The sequence below is a fragment of the Mustelus asterias genome, chromosome 8 (genome assembly GCF_964213995.1).
Source record: "Mustelus asterias chromosome 8, sMusAst1.hap1.1, whole genome shotgun sequence".
NCBI lineage: Eukaryota > Metazoa > Chordata > Chondrichthyes > Carcharhiniformes > Triakidae > Mustelus > Mustelus asterias.
The window spans coordinates 65,379,653-65,401,263 of record NC_135808.1 but is presented as its reverse complement, the minus strand read 5'-3'; the positions used below and the strand labels follow the sequence as shown (position 1 = coordinate 65,401,263).

General features: G+C 41.0%; 1 protein-coding gene across 4 annotated transcripts in view; it reads left to right on the top strand.

The window, feature by feature from the left end:
* The window catches only part of dnm3a (dynamin 3a), a 258,801-nt gene that overhangs the window by 55,902 nt on the left and 181,288 nt on the right, over positions 1 to 21,611 (top strand). For all 4 annotated transcript variants that reach the window (XR_013498526.1, XM_078218075.1, XM_078218073.1 and 1 more), the window contains exons 4-9: positions 2,016 to 2,219; positions 3,519 to 3,617; positions 5,039 to 5,199; positions 13,514 to 13,656; positions 18,001 to 18,136; positions 18,422 to 18,489. Coding sequence is in view for 3 of the 4 variants with exons in the window: in XM_078218075.1 (XP_078074201.1) it covers positions 2,016 to 2,219; positions 3,519 to 3,617; positions 5,039 to 5,199; positions 13,514 to 13,656; positions 18,001 to 18,136; positions 18,422 to 18,489 (811 nt within the window). In the remaining variant the exon portion in view is untranslated. The remainder of the gene's footprint in view (positions 1 to 2,015; positions 2,220 to 3,518; positions 3,618 to 5,038; positions 5,200 to 13,513; positions 13,657 to 18,000; positions 18,137 to 18,421; positions 18,490 to 21,611) is intronic.

Below are 21,611 nucleotides of genomic sequence, written 5' to 3'. Positions count from 1 at the left end.
GTAGAGATGAATAAAAGATTTGGATTTTTCAAACATCAAGTTAAAGGTTGATGCACTTGAATTTTATGTCACCTTGTAACTTCTGTAACATTACAGTTCAACCAACAATTTCCTACGTTAGGTTTTATACATAAGCTTTTGTGGTTTTCTCACTTTAATTTCAAATTTGTTTTACAATACAAAAAGGTTATTTTAGTGTGCACATTCTGTTTAAAACTGGATGTAAGTTCACAAGTTAGCAACATTAGCAACATTTAAGAGGCATCTCGATGGGTACAATATTGTGGGAATAGAGGGATATGGTCCGAGTAAGGGCAGAAGGTTTTTTTTTAGTTTAGTTAGGGCATCATGATCAGTATAGGCTTGGAGGGCTGAAGTGCCTGTCCCTGTGCTGTATTTTACTTTGTTCTGTGTTCTTTAAGTGTTCCTGCTGGCCGACTATTTTGAGTTTAGTTCAGATGTGAACTTTGCTTTCCCGAACACCTACACAGAAAAGAGTCATTAAATCAGTATGACAAAGCTAATCTGTGCGACAACAGTACAATATTTTCATTTGTTTATTATCCTCTCAGGTTGCTAAATTGTGGGTAGTCTTGCACTTGTAGTCTTTTAACTTTAAGCTGTTTTGTGAAACCTATATTGGCCAAGGTGTGGGGTGTTGCTGCTTGGAAAACATATTTCCTTTGGGTGTCTAGAGTCAGGATCAGGCATTCTTGGGTCAGGCACAGCACAGATTGATACAGATTGCAGTTCTTTTCACTCTGCCCTAATGAATGTGCCTAAATCTCAGCTTCAAAGCCCCTCCACTATTGCACTAAAGTAATACATTTCCTTTTACACCACTGACCATCTTCTGGGGCAGCATTTCAGTTGATGCTCCATTAGTGAAATAAAATCAACTAATCTAAAGTCTAGACAGAGAACACTGTTGTCCCATCAGTCTGAGTTGGATTTGAATCCATGCCCTCGAGGTGAAAGCCCAATCTCTAAGTCACTGAACCATCTAAATCCCTCATTTGATTTTATTTTATTTATTATTGTCACATGTATTAGTATATTTATAATTTCTAATAGGCAGAAATGGGGGAGTTTTGCTTCCTGATTCTGAGCTGAATTCAAGCCCAGTGCAAGACATAAAAGATTCTGCTATAGCTAAAATGACTGTCCTGTTCATTGTTAAACTCGTATCAACCTGAGCTGGTGGATAGTGATTATTCCACTGCATTAATCAACATAAGTATGTGAATCTTAATGTCCTGTGGATGACCCCACATTATAAGAGCAATAATAAAGTACACTGTTGACTTAAACTGTGATTAATGTCAGTTAAAGTGTATTAAAAGCTCTCCTAAAACCTTGGTGGATAAATACACCGCAAAGTGTGGCCATTCCGAATTTAAACCTCTGCATTGAGCAGACAGCTAAAATTGCAAGGTCGCTGTGGAAGTTCCTATAACTGTTAGCAAACCTGGCCTAAAAGAGGGAAAAGATCAGCTAAGCTTTCAGCACCAACTGGAAGTGTTTTACCTGGACAATGGTTGAAGACTGGATCAATCACTTAGCCTGCAATAGTTTTGTGGAATAGGCACAAAATATAATGTTGAAAACATTTTGGGGGCATTTTTGAGTTGCAGCAACTTTGTCCACTTAGCATCAGGAAGCAGACTGTGTGAAGCATGTATTCCACCTTTGAGTTCCTTTAAATTAAACTGTATCGTAGAACCTGATTTGCTTAATCAATAGGTCTGCTGAGTGCAGCAGATAAACATTTAGACTGGCTCAGTAAAGGACCCTTTCAAAATACTAGCATTATGGCGAAACAAAATCTCCCAACTTGCCGGTTTAATCCACAACCCTATTCTGAGGCCATTGGCTCCACTTTTGTGTTTTCCACTCTTCAGTGTTTGTATTTTTACATCTTCGATCACAAAAATTATATGGAATTGAAACAAAGGAATATTTGTTCTTGTATTGCACAGGTGAAAAGAGTAATAGTTGTTTATCTTGTTTTACAGTGTTAAACCTGACCCTGATTGATTTGCCTGGTATCACTAAAGTGCCGGTAGGAGATCAACCAGCAGACATTGAGTATCAAATCAGGGACACAATAATGCAATTCATCATTCGAGAAAATTGCCTCATTTTGGCAGTGACCCCAGCTAATACTGACTTGGCTAATTCAGATGCACTTAAGCTGGCAAAAGATGTTGATCCTCAAGGTAAGGTGTTTTCTATAGGCTGCCAGAAGTTCCAGGGAGTCTTTGGTTTTGTGAAGAGGATACTTGATTTCTTTCCAAAGATAATGATAAGGTGCATATTGTGGTGCTGATGAAGGGAGCTTGTGTTCCTAAACATAAAACATGAGGACTACAGCAGGATCTGTTATCTATGCTAGTGACAGCATATCTTTTGTCTCAATTATTTTCTGAAGGTCATCGATCATCTTGTATATATTTTTAGCAATCTTTGTAGCTTCAAGCAATTGGGGAGAGAAGAACACGGCATTCCAAAAGTGTTCCCCTATCGAACACCTTTGACTAAAATAAGCATCAAATTATTTTGTTGCCATTGAAAATAACTTCAAGCTCTGAAATCCCCATGCTTCTAATTTAACAGATCAGGACAGGATTTTCTGCCGCACTCGCCCTAATGCCAGAAAATCCCGCCTGAGGTCAACGGACCTTTTCTTGTCCCTGTCCCGCTTGCTGCGACAGGCAGGACGGTAAAATTCCAGTCATCAATGTCTAGATGATTGATATAGGAACACAAAGTGCAAACATGAAACAAAACATTCTTTGTGTCTTACAGTATAAAGGAAGCTGAGTGTTTGTGATCTTCTTGAAGATGAAATGCTGCTTAAAAGGAAACAATGTTTGTGGAGTATGTGATTTGCAATGTTATCCTTGCTCTCATTATTGGGTCCATGGAGTTTATATAGTCAGTTTGTTCCCTAGCATCTGTTGAATGGTTCTTGAGGCAGGCACTATACAGTTATCTAAGAATAGAATTGTGGCAACCTTTGGTCCAATTTTCCCTCTATCGAGTGAGGAGCGATACTCTTCTCTACTTGGCACCAGGAGAAATAGCCATGAGCAAAAGGTTGGCGAAGAAGAATTAACCTGTGGTCTACTGCTCTGTAGTGCCATGTACTGGTGTTGCAATGTGTTGTGCCACCATATCCCCCTGATGATCTGGAATTATGCATGCCAAAAGTATGAGAATGGTAGGTATTTTTAAAAAGTTTAATAAGCATAAATAATTATTTGTTCAATATTATCTAACTCTGTTTTAAAGTCTTGTTTTTATTCTTGTATCTGAAGCTGCAACATTCAAAATGTCAATTTCGTTGCAGCCCTGAAAGTCATTGTTGTTTTTTGGGAATTGCTTAATGTAACTACTTAAGTTAATTTACCACCATCGTCTGGCTTAAAAACAATAAAACACTGTAAACTGTTGGCTGAAAAATATACTTCAATTAATTTTCCATTTAATAATGAAATTTCTTCTCATTTGACTAGGTTTGCGAACAATCGGTGTGATAACCAAGCTTGATCTAATGGATGATGGTACAGACGCTAAGGATGTACTGGAGAACAAGCTGCTGCCTCTTCGCAGAGGTATCACATATAAATGGGCCATTATAGATGGTGTTAACACTTGTTAAAAAATCAATTTTCAGAACATTGGAAGCCTAAAACAGCAAGCTCATTAATTGGCATGAAATGTTTTGCTTTCAAAAGTAGTTTTTCTTGGCTGAAATTGTTAGTAAGATTTATCATTTTGTTTAATTAAAGGAATTAAGTTTCACCTGTCTCTGTCAAAATTTGCAAATTTAAATCCAGAACAGATTGGGATTTGGTATAAATGTCTTTTTTGTTAATGTGGTGGTGCATTGTATAGTAGCTCACTTGCTTTCTACCGCAAATTAGTGTGGTATGGATTCATGCCTCTAACTCTCACTTATTGACTTGGCAGTCTTTGCTGTCCAATATCAAACACCAAATTAACACGAGGCAATAATCTATGATTCTATAACTCCTTAAAGGAGATGGTTTCTTTTTTGGCTGTTCTTATTTGCCTCCTAATAACTGGAAACAGAAGAGCAATACAAAGATCACCCACTTGGAAATAATGCAGAAACTGTAGAGTTTGTCCAGTGGAACGTGATGTGAATAATAAATGACATACCAAATAAAAGTTAGAAGGGTCAGTATGAGGTAATAAGACTTGTGTATATGTGGATGTTGATATTAGTAAGAGGTGCCTCTGAATTAAATTTTGCTTTCCGCTAGGTACGTTTTTGAGGGGCAGGTTTTTTACACAGGGAGTGGGCTGCCAGGGGTGGTGGTGGGGGCAGGCAGAAGGGATTAGTTTAATTTGGTGTCATGTTCGGCACAACATCATGGGGTGAAGGACCTGTTCCTGTGTTGTTCTATGTTCTAATCCAGAGAGACAAGTTCAAGACCCACTATTGCGGTTTCTGAATTTGAATTCAGTTTATAAAAAAGTTGGTGCCTATAGAAGTGGCCACGACTCTTGTTAAAAACCCAGCTGGTTTACGAAATAAAACCTTCTGTCCGTTACTAGTTTGCTCTCTATGACTCCAGTGCCACACCAATGTGACTGACTTTTAACTGCCCTCTGAGGTGTTCTAAAAAGCCACAAAGTTGTCTTCACCACCGCCTTCTTAAGGGCAACTAGGGACAAATGCGGGACTTTCCAGCAATGCTCACATCCCAGGAGTTATATTTTTTTAAATGTGGAACTTATATTAATAAAAGCAAAATATTGAAGATGCTGGAGACCTGAAATAAAAATTGTTGGAACATCTCAACAGGCCTGGCGACATCTGTGGAAAGAAAAACAGAACGAACATTTTGAATCTAAGATGATGATTCTTTGGAAGAAAAAGCCGCATTAGATCAAAACGTTAACTCTGTTTCTCTCTGCACCGATGCTGCCAAACCTGCTGAGATTTTCCAGAGTTTTTTGTTCTTATTTTTTTTGAAATTTGTATATCTGTTTTCTTGACTGCTAGGATACATTGGTGTTGTCAACCGAAGTCAGAAGGATATTGAAGGGAAGAAGGACATTAAAGCAGCACTTGCAGCAGAAAGAAAATTTTTCTTTTCTCATCCGGCATACAGACATATGGCAGAACGTATGGGAACACCACACCTTCAGAGGCTTCTTAATGAGGTGAGAGGAAAGTATAGTTTTTGGTCTGATTATGCTTTTGTTTCACTTGCATATGTATGATTTGTAGATGCTATCTACTGTGCATTTTTGCCTCAATGCGTTCATACTGAAGGCAAAACATGAATTGACAGAGTTAGGTGGCTGCTTTGCAGAACATCCCCATTCGGCCTGCAAATGTCACCTTGAGTTTGGAGTTGCCTTTCATTTTAGTTTTCCATCTTGCTCCCACCATGCCTCCTGCCATGCTCCCACCGTGCCTCCTGCCATGCTCCCAATGTGCCTCCTGCCATGCTCCCACCGTGCCTCCTGCCATGCTCCCACCATGCCTCCTGCCATGCTCCCAACGTGCCTCCTGCCATGCTCCCAACATAAACTTGAGGAACAGCCTTCTGGCTTCAACGTTAAGTTCAACAATTTATTATATTTGCCCCATTTTGTTTCCTTTCTTTGTTTTTTTTTCTCTCTCGTTTCCCTCTTGCTTCCTTTATTTGCTCTCAGGCGGCAACTATGCAGGAAACTACCATCCACACCTCTTCGAACACAGCATTTGTTTCTTTACTCGTCCCATTATCACTCCTTTGTGCCTTGCATCATGAAACTTTTTGTCATTTAATTTCTCCTGCCTCCATCCCACCACAGGCATTCCCTTTTGTCTTCTTTCCATCCTTTCCCAATCACGTGTTAGGAAGTTTATCACTGTGCACATTTCTAACTTTTCCCAGTTCTGATGAAAGGTAACAGACCTGAAACATTTGGTTTTGTTTCTCTGTCCACTGATGCTGCCTGATCTGTTGAACATTTCGAGCATTTTCTTTTATTGTTGTTGATTTACAGTATCCACGTTATTTTACTTTTGAGATAAGGTTCTTTTATTTTGAAGATTATGTAAATTAGGGAATACTCTATAATTCTGTAATACCACAATATGGCATTAAAAAGGTTCAGGAATTGTTTTCCAAACCTACTGAAAGTATGTACCTCAAAAGCTGAGAGAAAACATTAGTACTGGAATTCATAAACTTCGTAACTAGCAAATAAATTCAGAACTTTCATCCACTTTAGAATGTACACTATAAATTGACAATTCCAACTTACGTGCCACCAATTAACTTCACCAGATATAACTTTGGAAAGGAAGATCATTCTTGACAAGCCTGTTCTATGATGTGCTGATAGATATGGTGAAATGCAGTGGATGCAGCATATTATCAATTTTCAGAAAGCCTCTAACAAAGTATCACACGAGACTACAGTACGGGGATAAGGCGTCTGGAATTAGGGAAGGTCAGCACATTGGAATTAAAACTTTTTTGAGCAGTGGAAGCAGAATAGGGGTTAAGAGCAGATCCTTGGAGTGAATGGAAGTAGTTAGTGCTGCCTTGTGGGGTTCTGTTACGATACTGCTTCTGTTCACCTGTATGTCAGTATGATTTGGATTAAGTGATTTGGATGTAGAATTAGAGGGAGTGGCATCTAAATTTATAGATAAAATAGAAGGCATGGAATAAATTCTGAGAATAGTACAAGGAGATGATGATAAGGTGAAGTAATTGAAAACAAAATAACAGATGGAATTCAGTATCAGTACAAGTACAAGGGCGGCACGGTAGCACAGTGGTTAGCACTGCTGCTTCACAGCTCCAGGGTCCCGGGTTCGATTCCCGGCTCGGGTCACTGTCTGTGTGGAGTTTGCACATTCTCCTCGTGTCTGCGTGGGTTTCCTCCGGGTGCTCCGGTTTCCTCCCACAGAGCAAAGATGTGTAGGTTAGGTTGATTGGCCAGGTTAAAAATTGCCCCTTAGAGTCCTGTGATGCGTAGGTTAGTGGGATTAGCGGGTAAATATGTGGGGGTAGGGCCTGGGTGGGATTGTGGTCGGTGCAGACGCGATGGGCCGAATGGCCTCCTTCTGCACTGTAGGGTTTCTATGATTTCTAAATTGGTGTGTTTTAATTTAAAAGCAACATCTCAGGTGGATATGGTCATAAAAATAGCACATTTGAAAAACTTACAGAATATCGAAGTTGTGATATAATGATGAAACTATATAAAGCTTTACTAAAACAAGAGTTAGCACGTTTTAATCAGTGTTGTGCTTCATAGTATGGGAAGGCTGGTGATGTAATGACATTGTGACATACAACATAGTTTCACTAGGGTTCTATTTGATATCAGGAATTGAAATTTTGGCACAAAACCTTTAAAAAAATCAGGGTTGTTTTCATTAGCATGAATTAAATTATGGGGAATTGATAGAGATGTTCAAAATTATAGAGGGATGGAACAGAGCATATAAAGATAGACCAATTCCAATGCTTGCGGATGAGAGATTATAAATATCAGATTAAATGCAAGAGCTTTGGATCGTGGATCAGAGAAACCTATTTACTAGATGTTATGAGGCTGGGAACACACTGATGGAGTTAATGGTTGAAGTAGATTGAAAGAGAATTCTGGAACAAGGTGGGCACATGAGATTAGGACAACAAGTAATGTGGAGCCTAAATAGCACAGACTGGTTAGACCAAACAGCTTATTTGTGTTTTTTAGTTTCCTTTTTATTTTGTGTAATATACTTCCAATGGATATTATATTTGAGATATACATGCGAATTAGTAGTAGGAGTAGGCTACTCGGCCGCTCGAGCCTGCTCAGCCATTCAATAAGATCATGGTTCATCTGATTGTAACTTCATTCCTGCCCATCTCCAATAACCTTTCACCCCCTTGTTAATCAAGAATCTGTTTAGCTCTGCCTCAAAAATATTGGAAGATTCTGCTCCACTGTCTTTTGAGGAAGAGAGTTGCAGAGACTCTCAACCCCCTGAGAGAACATTTCTCCTCAACTCTGTCTCTGAGCGACCCCTTATTTTTAAACAGTGACCTTAGCTCTAGATTCTCTGACAAGAGGAAACGTCCTCTCTCCATCCACCCTGTCAATGCCCTCAGGATCTTAAAGGTTTAGATCAAGTTGCCTCTTATTCTTCAAAACTCTAGTGGATACAAAACTAACCTCTCCAACCACCTCATAAGACAACCCACCCATTCCTAGTATTTGTCTGGTAAACCTTCTCTGAACTGCTAACTTATTTGCATCTTTCCTTAAATAATGAGATTAATACTGTACACAATACTCCAGATGTTTGCCGGAACTCTACCACCTCACCCACCATGGAATCAGAGCAGGTGAGGGTCTGACAACAAAAACCTCCGTTGACCTTGGGCGAGAATTTCTGGTCTCGTTTGAGCGAGACCGTTAAATCCCACCTGAGGTCTCTCGAGTGCTGTGTACAACTGAAGCATAATCTCCCTACTTTTAGTAATCAATTCCTCACACAATAAATGATAACATTAGCTTTCCTAATTAGTCGCTGTACCTGTATACCATCCTTTTGTGATTTTTGCATTCGGACATCAAGATCCCTCCGCACATCAGAACTCTGCAATTTCTCACCATTTAGAAAATAAGCTTCATGATTATTCTTCCTGCCAAAATGGACAATTTCACATTAGTCCACAATATACTCCATTTGCCAGATTTTTGCCCACTCACTTAACCTATCTGTTTAATCCTCCTTACATCCTCTTCACAATTTATTTTCTTACCTATCTTTTTGTTGTCAGCAAATTTAGCAACCATACCTTCAGTCCTTTCATCCAAGTTGGATATATAAATTCTAAAAGGTTGAGGCACAGCACTGATCCCTGTGGCACACCACTCATCACATCCTGCCAACCATAAAAAGACCCATTACCAAATTATCTATTTCCTGTTAGTTAGCCAATCTTAAAATCTGTGCCAACATGTTGCCCCCTCCTTTGAGCTTTTATTGTACACAATGATCTTTGATGCAGCACCTTATGAAATACCTGCTGGAAATCTAAGTACAGGACATCCACCTGTTCCCCTTTAGCTGCAGCACATGTGACTCCTTCAAAGAACGATAATAAATTGGTTAAACATGATTTCCCTTTCAGAAAACCATGTTGACTCTGCCTGATTGCCTGGAATTTTTCCAAGTGCCCTGTTATAACATCTTTAATTATAATTTTTAACATTTTTCCTATACAGATGTTAGGATAACTGGCTTATAGTTTCCTGCTTTTTGTCTCTCTCCCTTTTTGAATAAAGGAGTTACATTTGCTCTCTTCCAAGCTAATGGAACCTTCCCCCTTTTGGAAAATTAAAACTAATGCATCAACTATCTTATTGGCCACTTCTTTCAAGTCCTGAGTGAAGTCCATCCAGGGGATTTGTCAGCCTGCAGACCCAACAGTTTGCTCAATAATACTTCCCTGGTGATTGTAATTTTCCTGAATTCTTCCCTCCCTCCCTTCCATTTCCTGATTTAAAACTGTTTCTGGGATGGTAGTTGTGTCCCCTATAGTGTGATGATAGTGTGCTATTGCTTTGGTTAATTTTTTTTTATCTTTAAGGAAACTGTATTAAAGTTCAGTTTTTCTACAGCTAGTCGGTGTGTCCGGTAGGAATACGGCTCAGCTGCTGGAAAAGCAGGATAATTACTCATTTTAGGCATGTAATGTTTACTTAGGAGGGGGATAATGGACTTTTATTTGCAAAAAAGATACCCTGGAGTTTTTGATCAAAGGAATGGAAGGTGGGTTTAGGTATGCAGGGTCTTCTGATACTGCGGTTAATGGGAGGAGCTAGGTATATAGCAGAGAGGAAACTGCTTTCAGTTCTGGCTGGGGCTTGTTTAAAGACAGAGGTCTGTAAACTGATCTGCATAAAATCTCTCTGAAAACTTCAAGGCTGTTTACACTCATTATAGCAAATGTACTTGTGGTTGCTGACTGTATTTAAAGTGGCTTTAGCATCTGTAAGAATAATGTTGCATATTTGGATCTGAAACAGTGATAAAATAGAAATTAAAGTTTTTTATCATGTTTAAATATTGTTCAATGGGTAATTGTTAAGTTGCTTCATTTGTTAGAGGTATAGTTAAACTGTGCTGTTCAGTAAAGTTTGTTTTACTATAAAAGATCCTGAATTTGTAAGCAAAATTACACCTGGGATGATGCCAAAATGGAAAAGTTGTTATGGTCTAGTCTGGCTTCCTAAAGTAATTTGAAATTCTGGTCCAGGGCCCTAACAATAGCGAAGACGGATGCAAAATAGCTATTTAATTCAGCCACCCTCGCCCTACTTTCCGTTATCTATTCCCTAGACGCACTTTCTATTGAACCAATGGTCACTTTCTAAACTCTTTGCTTATTTAAATATCTATAGAAACTCTTACTGTTCCTGGGCAGGTTCTGGCCAGATATTTTGGTTATGTCCCACATTCAATAATTCTGAATAGCATCTCCAGCAGCCATTCTTGGTCTTGAGGATAGAATTACTCACTGGCTGGGTTGCAGATACAAGAGGCTGTCAGAGAATTGAAGAAAACATCAGAGAGCATTGGTCCACGCTGGCCTGGTGTTGCAGGATTCTGCAGGTAGAGTTCCATTTGGAGATGGTGTTATTGGTCAAGTTGGGTGAGGTGAAACTTGTCAGCTAGCTAGTAGATGGACAAAGTCTGGCACTCATGGAAGATGAGCCTAATCAGATAACTGCCTTCTCATAGCAAACTGCATCCAGCTGAGGTGAGCCATAGAGTCATAGAGGTTTACAGTATGGAAACAAGCCCTTCGGCCCAACTTGTTCATGCCGCCCTTTTTTTTAGAACCCCTAAACTAATCCCAATTGCCTGTATTTGGCCCATATCCCTCTATACCCATCGTACCCATGTAACTATCTAAATGCTTTTTAAAAGACAAAATTGTACCCACCTCTACTACTACCTCTGGCAGCTTGTTCCAGGCACTCACCACCCTCTGTGGAAAAAACTGCCCCTCTGGACACCTTTGTATCTCTCCCCTCTCACCTTAAACCTGTGCCTTCTAGTTTTAGACTCCCCTACCTTTGGGAAAAGATATTGACTATCTAGTTGATCTGTGCCCCTCATTATTTTATAGACCCTATAAGATCACCCCTCAGCCTCCTATGCTCCAGAGAAAAAAGCCCCAGTCTATCCAGCCTCTCCTTATAACTCAAACCATCAAGTCCCGGTAGCATCCTAGTAAATCTTTTCTGCACTCTTTCTAGTTTAATAATATCCTTTCTTTAATAGGGTGACCTCTTGGGAGTTCCCCATTCTGCTATTTTTGAGGAAAGAGTTGATAGATCTACTGTCTAAACAGATAAGAACATAAGAAATAGGAGCAGGAGTAGGCCATCAAGCCCCTCGAGCCTGCCCCACCATTCAATAAGATCATGGCTGATCTGAAGTGGATCAGTTCCACTTACCCGCCTGATCCCTATAACCCCTAATTCCCTTACCGATCAGGAATCCATCTATCCGTGATTTAAACATATTCAACGAGGTAGCCTTCACCACTTCAGTGGGCAGAGAATTCCAGAGATTCACCACCCTCCGAGAGAAGAAGTTCCTCCTCAACTCTGTCCTAAACTGACCCCCCTTTATTTTGAGGCTGTGCCCTCTAGTTCTAGCTTCCTTTCTATGTGGAAAGAATCTCTCCACCTTTACCCTATCCAGCCCCTTCATTATCTTATAGGTCTCTATAAGATCCCCCCTCAGCCTTCTAAATTCCAACGAGTACAAACCCAATCTGCTCAGTCTCTCCTCATAATCAACACCCCTCATCTCTGGTATCAACCTGGTGAACCTTCTCTGCACTCCCTCCAAGGCCAATATATCCTTCTGCAAATAAGGGGACCAATACTGCACACAGTATTCCAGCTGCGGCCTCACCAATGCCCTGTACAGATGCAGCAAGACATCTCTGCTTTTATATTCTATCCCCCTTGCGATATAGGCCAACATCCCATTTGCCTTCTTGATCACTCTGTTGCACCTGCAGACTGGGTTTTTGCGTCTCATGCACAAGGACCCCCAGGTCCCTTTGCACAGTAGCATGTTGTAATTTTTTTCCATTTAGATAATAATCCAATTTGCTATTATTTCCTCCAAAGTGAATAACCTCGCATTTGTTAACGTTGTACTCCATCTGCCAGATCCTCGCCCACTCACTCAGCCTGTCCAAATCTCACTGCAGACCTTCTACGTCCTCCACACGATTCACCTTTCCACTTATCTTTGTGTTGTCTGCAAACTTTGTTACCCTACACTCAGTCCCCTCCTCCAGATCGTCTATATAAAACCTGATTGCATGCTGAGAGTTGTCGCGGTCATCGGGTGCTTCTGTCTCTGCTGGGTTCTTCAGCAGGAGTGTAAATGATACGGGAGCTGGAAGAGAGAAATCAGCATTCATTCTTAGCTGCCAGTTGGTTATATTCAATAGGGAGCAGGTGTGATGGGCTAGAATGTGCTCATTTGAATCTGAGCTGTTCAATATTATTGTTTAAAGTTTGAGAAATTTGCTCTTATTGTGGGAATTGAATTGTATTCGTAGTCTTTTTTCTGGCCAGAGAGAAAATAATCATTTGACTGTTTAGGTTGAGGAATTATTGAGCTTCTATCTTGATAGGCAGCATCAGAAGTTGGCGAGGAATAGGGAAGAGGGTGGGTTTTGGGGGTGTTGAAGTAGGGGAGGTCATAAAATATCCCTACAGTGCAGAAAGAGGCCATTCAGCCCATTGAGTCTACACTGACATTTGAACAGAGCATCCCACCCAGGCCGTATCCCCATAACCGCACATATTTACCCACTAATCCTCCTATGCTACACATCTTGAGGACACTGGAGTACCCAGAGGAAACCCACGGGGAGAACATACAAACTCCACACAGCCAATCACCCAAGACCAGAATTGAACGCGTGTTCCTGGCACAATGAGGCAGCAGGGCTAACCACTGCCTCACAGCGCCAGGGTCCTTGGTTCAGATTTCCAGCATTTGCAGTATTTTGCTTTTTCCATTTTCAGATTGGTTTCCTACACCTGCTTCAGGCTTTCATCCCAACAATTTGGTGAATTTGTTTCTTGTCCAAACAGATGAAAAGAATGTAATGCTCTGGGTCATGCACTTCCCCAGTGTTTACTATTGTAGCCAAAAAATATCAATTATATCCTTGTTTAACATTGCTGAACCTAAATTTTATTACAAAAATGCTGTTGTAATATTCCAATAGAAAAACAACACAGGTTTCATTGCACTTTCACTTTCTGTTAACTTATCAAATATAAGATAAATCAAAAATGTTTTGTTAAGGATCTATTAAAACTTGGCAACTCGTTTAAAGTTATTTTGAATGGAATTGAAATATCCACTTTTCTGTCCCTAAAAATAGATTGTACAGTTCAGTGTTAGTTTTAATCTTTTTTTCTGCAGCAATTAACTAACCACATTCGGGAAACACTTCCAGCATTACGCAACAAGCTTCAAAGGCAGATGTTATCTTTAGAAAAAGAAGTGGAAGAATATAAGGACTGCCGACCTGATGATCCTGCCATAACAACCAAAGCTCTCTTGTTGTATGTTAAGTATTACTGATTCATTATGAAACTTCCTTGTTTAAAATATAACATCAATTCTGAAACTTGATGTGATAATTGTTTGTGATTTTCAGTCCTAAATGACCTAGCACTAATTTTATGATATTGGATTGCCCCATCCGTACCCTATTCAATGCCTTTATCATTTAAAAGTCTTTATTAAAATGCTTCACAACCTACTAAACTCGTTTTTTAAAAAAGCAAGTTTGTGCAAGCTGTTAGTGTTACATTAATATGATAATCCTTTAAGCCCCAATATTATTGTGAAACTGTACGATAGCCACTCCAAAGCTCATCTTTCCTGAGGTCTAGTGCCTAAAACTGAATGCAATATTCCAGATGGAGGCAAGGCAGTAACAATTGAAGCATTTCTTCCTGAATTTTGTATTTGAATTTCACACATGGAATTCCATCACGTGGAATTTACCAATTCAAATCTATGGATTCTGCTTACCCATGGATTACCCATTCAAATCTATACGGATTCTGCTCTAAATTCCTTTCCCCTCATTTATATTGAAAAACTCAATTTAAAGAGCGTCTCATTGCTGAAGTAACATTTTACCAATTCTGGCCTCTTGTACATCCCCAGTTTTAATCACTTCACCATTGGAGATGTGAGCTGCTAAGGCCATGTGCTCTGGAATGCCTATCCTAAAGCTTCCTGCCTCACTCCTCTTTCTCCTTATTTAAGACACTCTTTAAAACTTACCTCTTTGATTAAATTTTAGATCGCCTGTCCTAATAAACCGTGGGCGGCACGGTAGCACAGTGGTTAGCACTGCTGCTTCACAGCTCCAGGGACCTGGGTTCGAATCCCGGCTCGGGTCGCTGTCTGTGTGGAGTTTGCACATTCTCCCTGTGTCTGAGTGGGTTTCCTCCGGGTGCTCCGGTTTCCTCCCACAGTCCAAAGATGTGCGGGCTAGATTGATTGGCCATTCTAAATTGCCCCTTAGTGTCCCGGGATGCATAGGTTAGAGGGGTTAGTAGGGTAAATACGTAGGGATATGTGGATAGGGCCTGGGTGAGATTGTGGTTGGTGCAGACTCGATGGGCCGAATGGCCTCTTTCTGCACTGTAGGATCCTATTTCCTAATGTGGCTAGGTGTCAGATTTTGCCTGACAAAGCTCCTATGAAAGGTTTTGGGACATTTTACTCCATTGAAGATGTTATATAAATGCAACTTGTTCTCAGGTAGATCTACCACCTTCAAAGATATCTGTATACATACCCCAGCACTCTCTCTTCCTGCATATTCTATTAAATTGTACTATTTAGTTTATGTTGCTTCTTCTCAATCTTTCTACTGAACTGTCTCACTTCACACATCTCTGAGTTAACTTGCATATGTTATGAGTGCTCATTTCACCTGTATATTATGTCTTCCTAAAGTCTATTACTAACCTCCACACTGTTTACCAAGTCTTAACAATCTCTGTTTTGATTTTGCATGTCTAAACATGTTTCTGAAGTACAGTACTCAGATAAATATCTTTCTGCTTCACTTTCAAATCTAATATGTAGCAAAAAGAGCAGTGCTTCTCACCCTGACCCTTGAGCGACAACATCCAGCCTGGACAAGAACCATTCACTCGGACTCTTTGCCTTCTTTCTCTTAGCCAATTTCATATTCACATCCCTTTTATTTCATTAGTCCCAGCAATACTTTATTTCACTAGTCCTAATGACTGTCTCCCTCCTCCCAGTGTTGTTTATTGTCTCAAAACTATGGATATGTGTCTTAATAAACTGTCTCAAAAATAGCATGTCTTTCTCCTGGTTTGGGTGGCAGAGTGTGTCACAGTGGCACAGTGGCTAGTACAGCTGCCTCCCAGCACCAGGGACCCTAGTTCAATTCCGGCCTTGGGTGACTGTGTGGAGTCTCCCCCTGTCTGCCTGGGTTTCCTCTGGGTTCTCCGGTTTCCTCCCACAGTCCAAAGATGTGTGGGTTAGCGGGGCAAATACATGGGGCAATGGGAATGTGGCCTGGACTGCTCTGTCGGAAAGTCGGTGCAGGCTTGATGGGCCAAATGGCCTCCTTCTGCACTGTGGGGATTCTACACTCTAAGAATAATACACTTTGTAAGAAAATTAAGGTAATTTATCGATTTCACGGTAGACAAGCCGCTGTAGTTGTGGAGTTTATTGCCTCTTTTGCTTTCTAGCTCTGGAGTAAAATTCAGATATCCTATCTTTTTATCAGGTATGCTCATAAACACCAGGATGTTTCTCTCCCTCTAGATGGGAGGCATACTCTGCTAGTTCCTGTGATTAATAATGACGTGATGTGGAGATGCTGGCGTTGGACTGGGGTGAACACAGTAAGAGTTTTAACAACAGGTTAATGTTTCCACTCCATCTGACGAAGGAGCAGCGCTCCGAAAGCTAATGGTATTTGCTACCAAATAAACCTGTTGGACTTTAACCTGGTGTTGTTAAAACTCTTACTGTAATTAATAATGACATCCAGAGTCCTTATTTCTCCTAAAGAGTTGGTAGTGCAGTTTTTAGTGAGCCGCAGGTTAGGTCAAAATTGCGAGCACTAATTATTAATTGTTGTTGCTTTTCACTAATGTTTTTCAGTTTTAAATATTTATTCATATCGTGCTATAGATTTTTAATGAAATTATTGAATCCAGCTGGTGGAAAATGAGAAATGTTAGTTTCCTGAAATAGCTTTGAAAATGAAATGGATTTTTTTTTATTATTGTACTTTGTATTTAGAATTTGATATTTTGCAAAGGTAACTCATAAGACTGTTAAAACCTAGTGGTCAGATCAAAGCATTTTAGAAAATGAACCCAAAAACCATTGAATTGTTCTTGCGTTATTTCCTGTGAAAAATGAAGGAACTTCTGAAATGTGTATGGTTGGTTTTGACTTTATAATGGAAGAATCCAGTTTATGATATTCTGATCATTATCATGACAACTGGATAAACGCCATTTGTGGAGGGCTGACCTCCCAAGCTGTCAGTTACCATGGGTAATTAAACCCATCCTCCTAACAATGTGTCATTGTTCAATGAGCCAGAATAGCTGGCTATCACGATTAAATGGAGATTATATTTTGCTGATAAACTCGATATTTATCAATGACTGTCTTCTCTCTTCACAGTTTTGTATATTGTCTCAAAACTATGGAAATGTGTCTTAATAAACTGTCTCAAAAATAGTATCTCTCTCTCCCGGTTTGTTCAGTGAAATGTAAAATTTGTGATAACAGTAAGCAGCAAACTTGAAAGTGGGTTTGTTGCCCTGATCAAAATATCAGGGCAACCAACCCAGTTTCAAGTTTGCGGTCTGACTGTTATCACAAGTTTTGCATTTAACATGACAAAAATTATGGAACTGAACAAGATGTGGAGATGTTGGTGTTGGACTGGGGTGGGCACAGTAAGAAGTCTCACAACACCAGGTTTAAATCCAACAGAGTTTATTTGGAATCACGAGCTTTCGGAGCACTGCTCCTTCTTCAGGCGATGAAGGGAGCAGCACTCTGAAAGCTTGTGATTCCAAATAAACCTGTTGGACTTTAACCTGGTGATGAGACTTCTTACTCTAATTAAACAAAGTTCAGTTTAAGCAATACATTGCACTGAACAAAATGCCATATCCGCATGAGTCGACGGGCAGCATTTTCCAGCCTGTTGACTCAGAGGCAAAACCCGCCGTGTGGGGGCATAAAATCCTGGCCAATGGGTTTGATTTTGACTATTGGATGACCAACCAACAGAGTATACTGGCCGGTCATCTGATCGGGTAATGATGAGGTGGCACTGATATTGAGGCCCTGGCTTCATTTGAATTTGCAATGTGACATGCAGGGCTCCCAATCGATATCATGATGCAACCCACTGCTCTTGAGTCTCAAGAATGTTGTCCAGCTGGGATGCCAATAAGGTGCACTTGGGGAGTGTGATACTGAAGCAACGGCCTAAACGTTTTCTGACTCTTTCTTAACTGGAATGAATGTCAGTGCATGGGGACAGATTGTGTGACTGCAAGTTCTGCCCATGTGTCCTTTAAAATTGTGATCACTGTCCTAACTACATCATTAGACCAAACACAGATCTGCATGGTGTTTCAGGCAAGCTCCCAGCAATAGGCCTCTATCAGCTGATCATTGAGCATACTGCGGTTATTCAGCCATAAACCTCATTTTTATGCCTTCACACCCAAGTGAAATTGGCACCCACATGCTGAGGAGAGGTAAAGATTAAAGGGGAAAATGGAATCAAGCCATTTGCTCATCCTTAATTATTGTGCATCTAAAACAAATGATTACTAAATATGATTTTCCCCTTACTCTCTTCGAATCAGGATGGTAAAGCAGTTTTCTGTGGATTTTGACAAAAGAATTGAAGGATCGGGTGATCATGTGGATACGTTAGAATTATCGGGTGGAGCAAGAATCAACAAAGTCTTCCATGAGCGATTTCCTTTTGAGCTAGTTAAGGTACTACTGTTGCCAATCACATTTTATCTATGCTATATTGAAACTACTAAAAATTTAAATGAGGAAAGTAATCAGGAGATTGCTCAGTCTTCATTGTAGTTTTAATGAACAAAATTGGTACCCGTCCTGCTTAATTATGGGTTTTCAAAGTTCAGAAGTTCAAAATGAATGGAACATGTTTTTTGTGTACAGCTTTATTTCTGTTGCATGTCCATAAGATGCCCCTCTGTCAATTTCCCACTTTCTAATGCGAGGACTAAATAGTGCATTTTTAACATTTTGTAGATGGAGTTTGATGAAAAGGAACTACGGCGAGAAATTAGCTATGCCATAAAGAACATCCACGGTATCAGGCAAGTTATCTTTAGAGGGCGATACTGACCACGTACCACAAAAGTTATGTATTTTAACCAGTAACATAGAAGAAAATTATATATTTGCACTGCAAATATCCTTTGCCCATTTCCTGTTATTTTAATCCACTGTTTTTCTATATATCCTAGAAAAATAATATTAAAGCAATATCGGTGTAATAGAGGAATAAATTACCACTGTCTTGATTTGTTTTCTTCACAGTTTTTACAAAAGCATGTGGAATGCAACAGTTAGATAAGTATTATACAAGAAATTTACGGGACGGAAACAGGGCATTCATCTCAGGAGGTGTTTGCAGATATGGGCAGCATGGTGGCACAGTGGTTAGCATTGCTGCCACCAGTGCCATGAGACCGCATTCAGTTCTGGTCTTGGGTGACTGTGGAGTTTTCATATTCACCCTGTGTCTGTGTGGGTTTCCTCCAGGTGCTCCAGTTTCCTCCCGCATTCCAAATTGTGCAAGTTTGATGAATTGGCCATGATAAATTGTCCCTTTGCTTCCAAAGATGTGTATGTTAGGTGGATTAGCCATGTTAAATGCGCGGGGTTACATAGTATCCTACAGTGCAGAAGGAGGCCATTCAGCCCATCGAGTCTGCACTGACCACCATCTCACCCAGACTCTATCCCCATAACCCCATGCATTTACCCTAGCTAGTATCCCTCACACTAAGGGGCAATTTAGCATGACCAATCCACCTAACCCGCATATCTTTGGACCGTGAGAGGAAACCGGAGCAGTTGGAGGAAACCCACACAGACAAGGGGAGAACGTGCAAACTCCACACAGTCACCCAAGCCAGGAATCGAACCTGGGTCCCTGGAGCTGTGAGGCAGCAGTGCTAACCATTGTGCCACCGTGCCGCCCATACAGGAATAGATGGAGGAGAGGGTCTTTTGGAGAGTCGGTGCAGACTCAATGGACCAAATGGCGTCCTTCTATACTGTAGGGGTTTTATGGATGTTATGCTCCACACGAGCCTCCTTTTTCCCTCATGTATCCTTTTTTTCCTTTCTCATGCTTATCCAGCTTCTGCTTAAGTGTTCCAAATTATCTCAACTACTCCTTGTGAGTGAGTGCCATGTTCCAACCACTCTCTGTGTAAAGGTGTTTCTGTTGAATTCTCTATTAGATTTGTAAATGAGTAACGTATATGGATGGCCGCCAGTTCAGTTTTCCTGTCACCTTAAAACCTATGAACTATTAATTCCTGCCCATTCCTTCTGATGTAGATGGCATCCAAACGTTATGCTGCTTACATATATCACCATGGTTGGGGCATGCAGTCAATGTTAATTGCAATGCTGCCTGTTACATGCCTGAGCAGGGACCGCACAATCATGAAAAGTTAGAATCACTTAAAACTGGTCTGCTCGACTTAAAGCAGCCTGCTTGTCTTAGTGGAAGAGCAGGCGCTGGAAGTGGCTGTGAAAGAGTGACCAAGTAGCAAGGGCACTAAAAAATGGTTATCAGAGCAAAAAACTGTTACTAGGGGATGCTGCAGGGATCAGTACTAGGGCCTCGACTATATACAATCTACATTCAATGACTTAGGTGATGGCTTCAAGTGTATGGCAGCTAACTTTGCTAATGACACAAAGATAAGTAGGAAAGTAAGTTGTGAAGAAACAATGGTAGGTTAAGTGAATGGGCAAAAATTTGGCAGATGAGTATAATGTGGGAGAATGTACATTTATCCACTTTAAGGAAGATTAGGAACACTATGTGACTTGAATGAAGAGAGACTGCAGAACTCTAAGGTTCAGAAGGATCTGGGTGTCCTGGTACATAAATCACAAAATGTTAGTATGCAGGTACAGCAAATGATTAGGAAGGCAATTAGAATGTTTGCATTTATTGCAAGGAGAATCAAGTGTAAAAGTAAGGAAGTGTTGCTACAGCTGTACAGGGCCTAAGTTAAACCACATCTGGAGTACTGTATACAGTTTTGGTCTCAGTGGAAGGATATAATTTCATTAGAAGAAGTTAAGAGAAGGTTCACTCTACTGATTCCTGGGATGAAAGAATTATTTTCTGAGGGAAGATTAAGCAGGTTGATCCTATACTCTCCTTGGATTATGGAACAATGAGAGGTGTTCTAATTGAAGGGGACTTGATAGGGTGAATGCTGAGAGGATTTCCTCCACACAGACACCCCCCAACCCACACACACACACACAACTTCTGGGGAATCTAAAACTAAGGCAAATCGTTCACTGCTACCTTGGTTTTTATGATTTTTATGTCAGCGCTGAGATTGGCGCATGTGTAGTGGTCCTGCATTGCTGGCCTCCCGACTGTTGGCTTTCCTGATCACTGGCCGTCCCCGCAACCCCCCATCGCTGGCCTACTGATCCCCCCCACCCCCGATCGCTGGCCTGCTGGCCAGCCCTGATCTCTTGATCCCCCTCCGCCCCACACTGATGGCCAGCTCCGATCACCGTCTTCCTTCCCTCTGCCCATGATACCTGTGCACAGTGGCAGCGAGACCCCCCACGCGCCCCGATCGTGCCTCCCCCAATGGCCCTGCCCCCCAATAGGCCTTGCCGTCTCTGTCCCCACCCCCTTGGCACTGCCCGATTTCTGGTGGACAGTGCCAAGGTGCCCCTTGGGCATTGCCAGTTTGCCCCTTAGGCAGTGCTAGGGTCCCTGCAGTTCAGGGACACCCTCCCATTACCCCTGACCTCCTAGGGGGCCTCCATGGTTTCTCTTCTCTCCAGTGGGTCGGGCCACCTGTCCCCCATTCATGGGGAGCAGTAGTAAACCCCGCTGGACTGAACCACTCCTGGTGGGGGTAGGGAGATGCTAGCGGGCCCGGATGCTTCAGACCTGGGCCTACTAATAATATCCAAATGAGGATTATAATATTGAAATCAGCTCTGCACTGGAAATCGATACAACTCTTGGCCCCAGAGACGCGTGGAGGCTGTGGTGCCCAGCGGTAAGCCCGCGGAATGGCCTCCACTGATGTCTCCTGGCCCGTTGCACTGCTGGAGCAGCACAGTGGGCTGGGAGAGTCACCCTCCATATGTGTTACACAGACTAATTTTGCAGATAGATTGAATTGATAGCAGTGTATAATTTTAACTTTGTAACTGT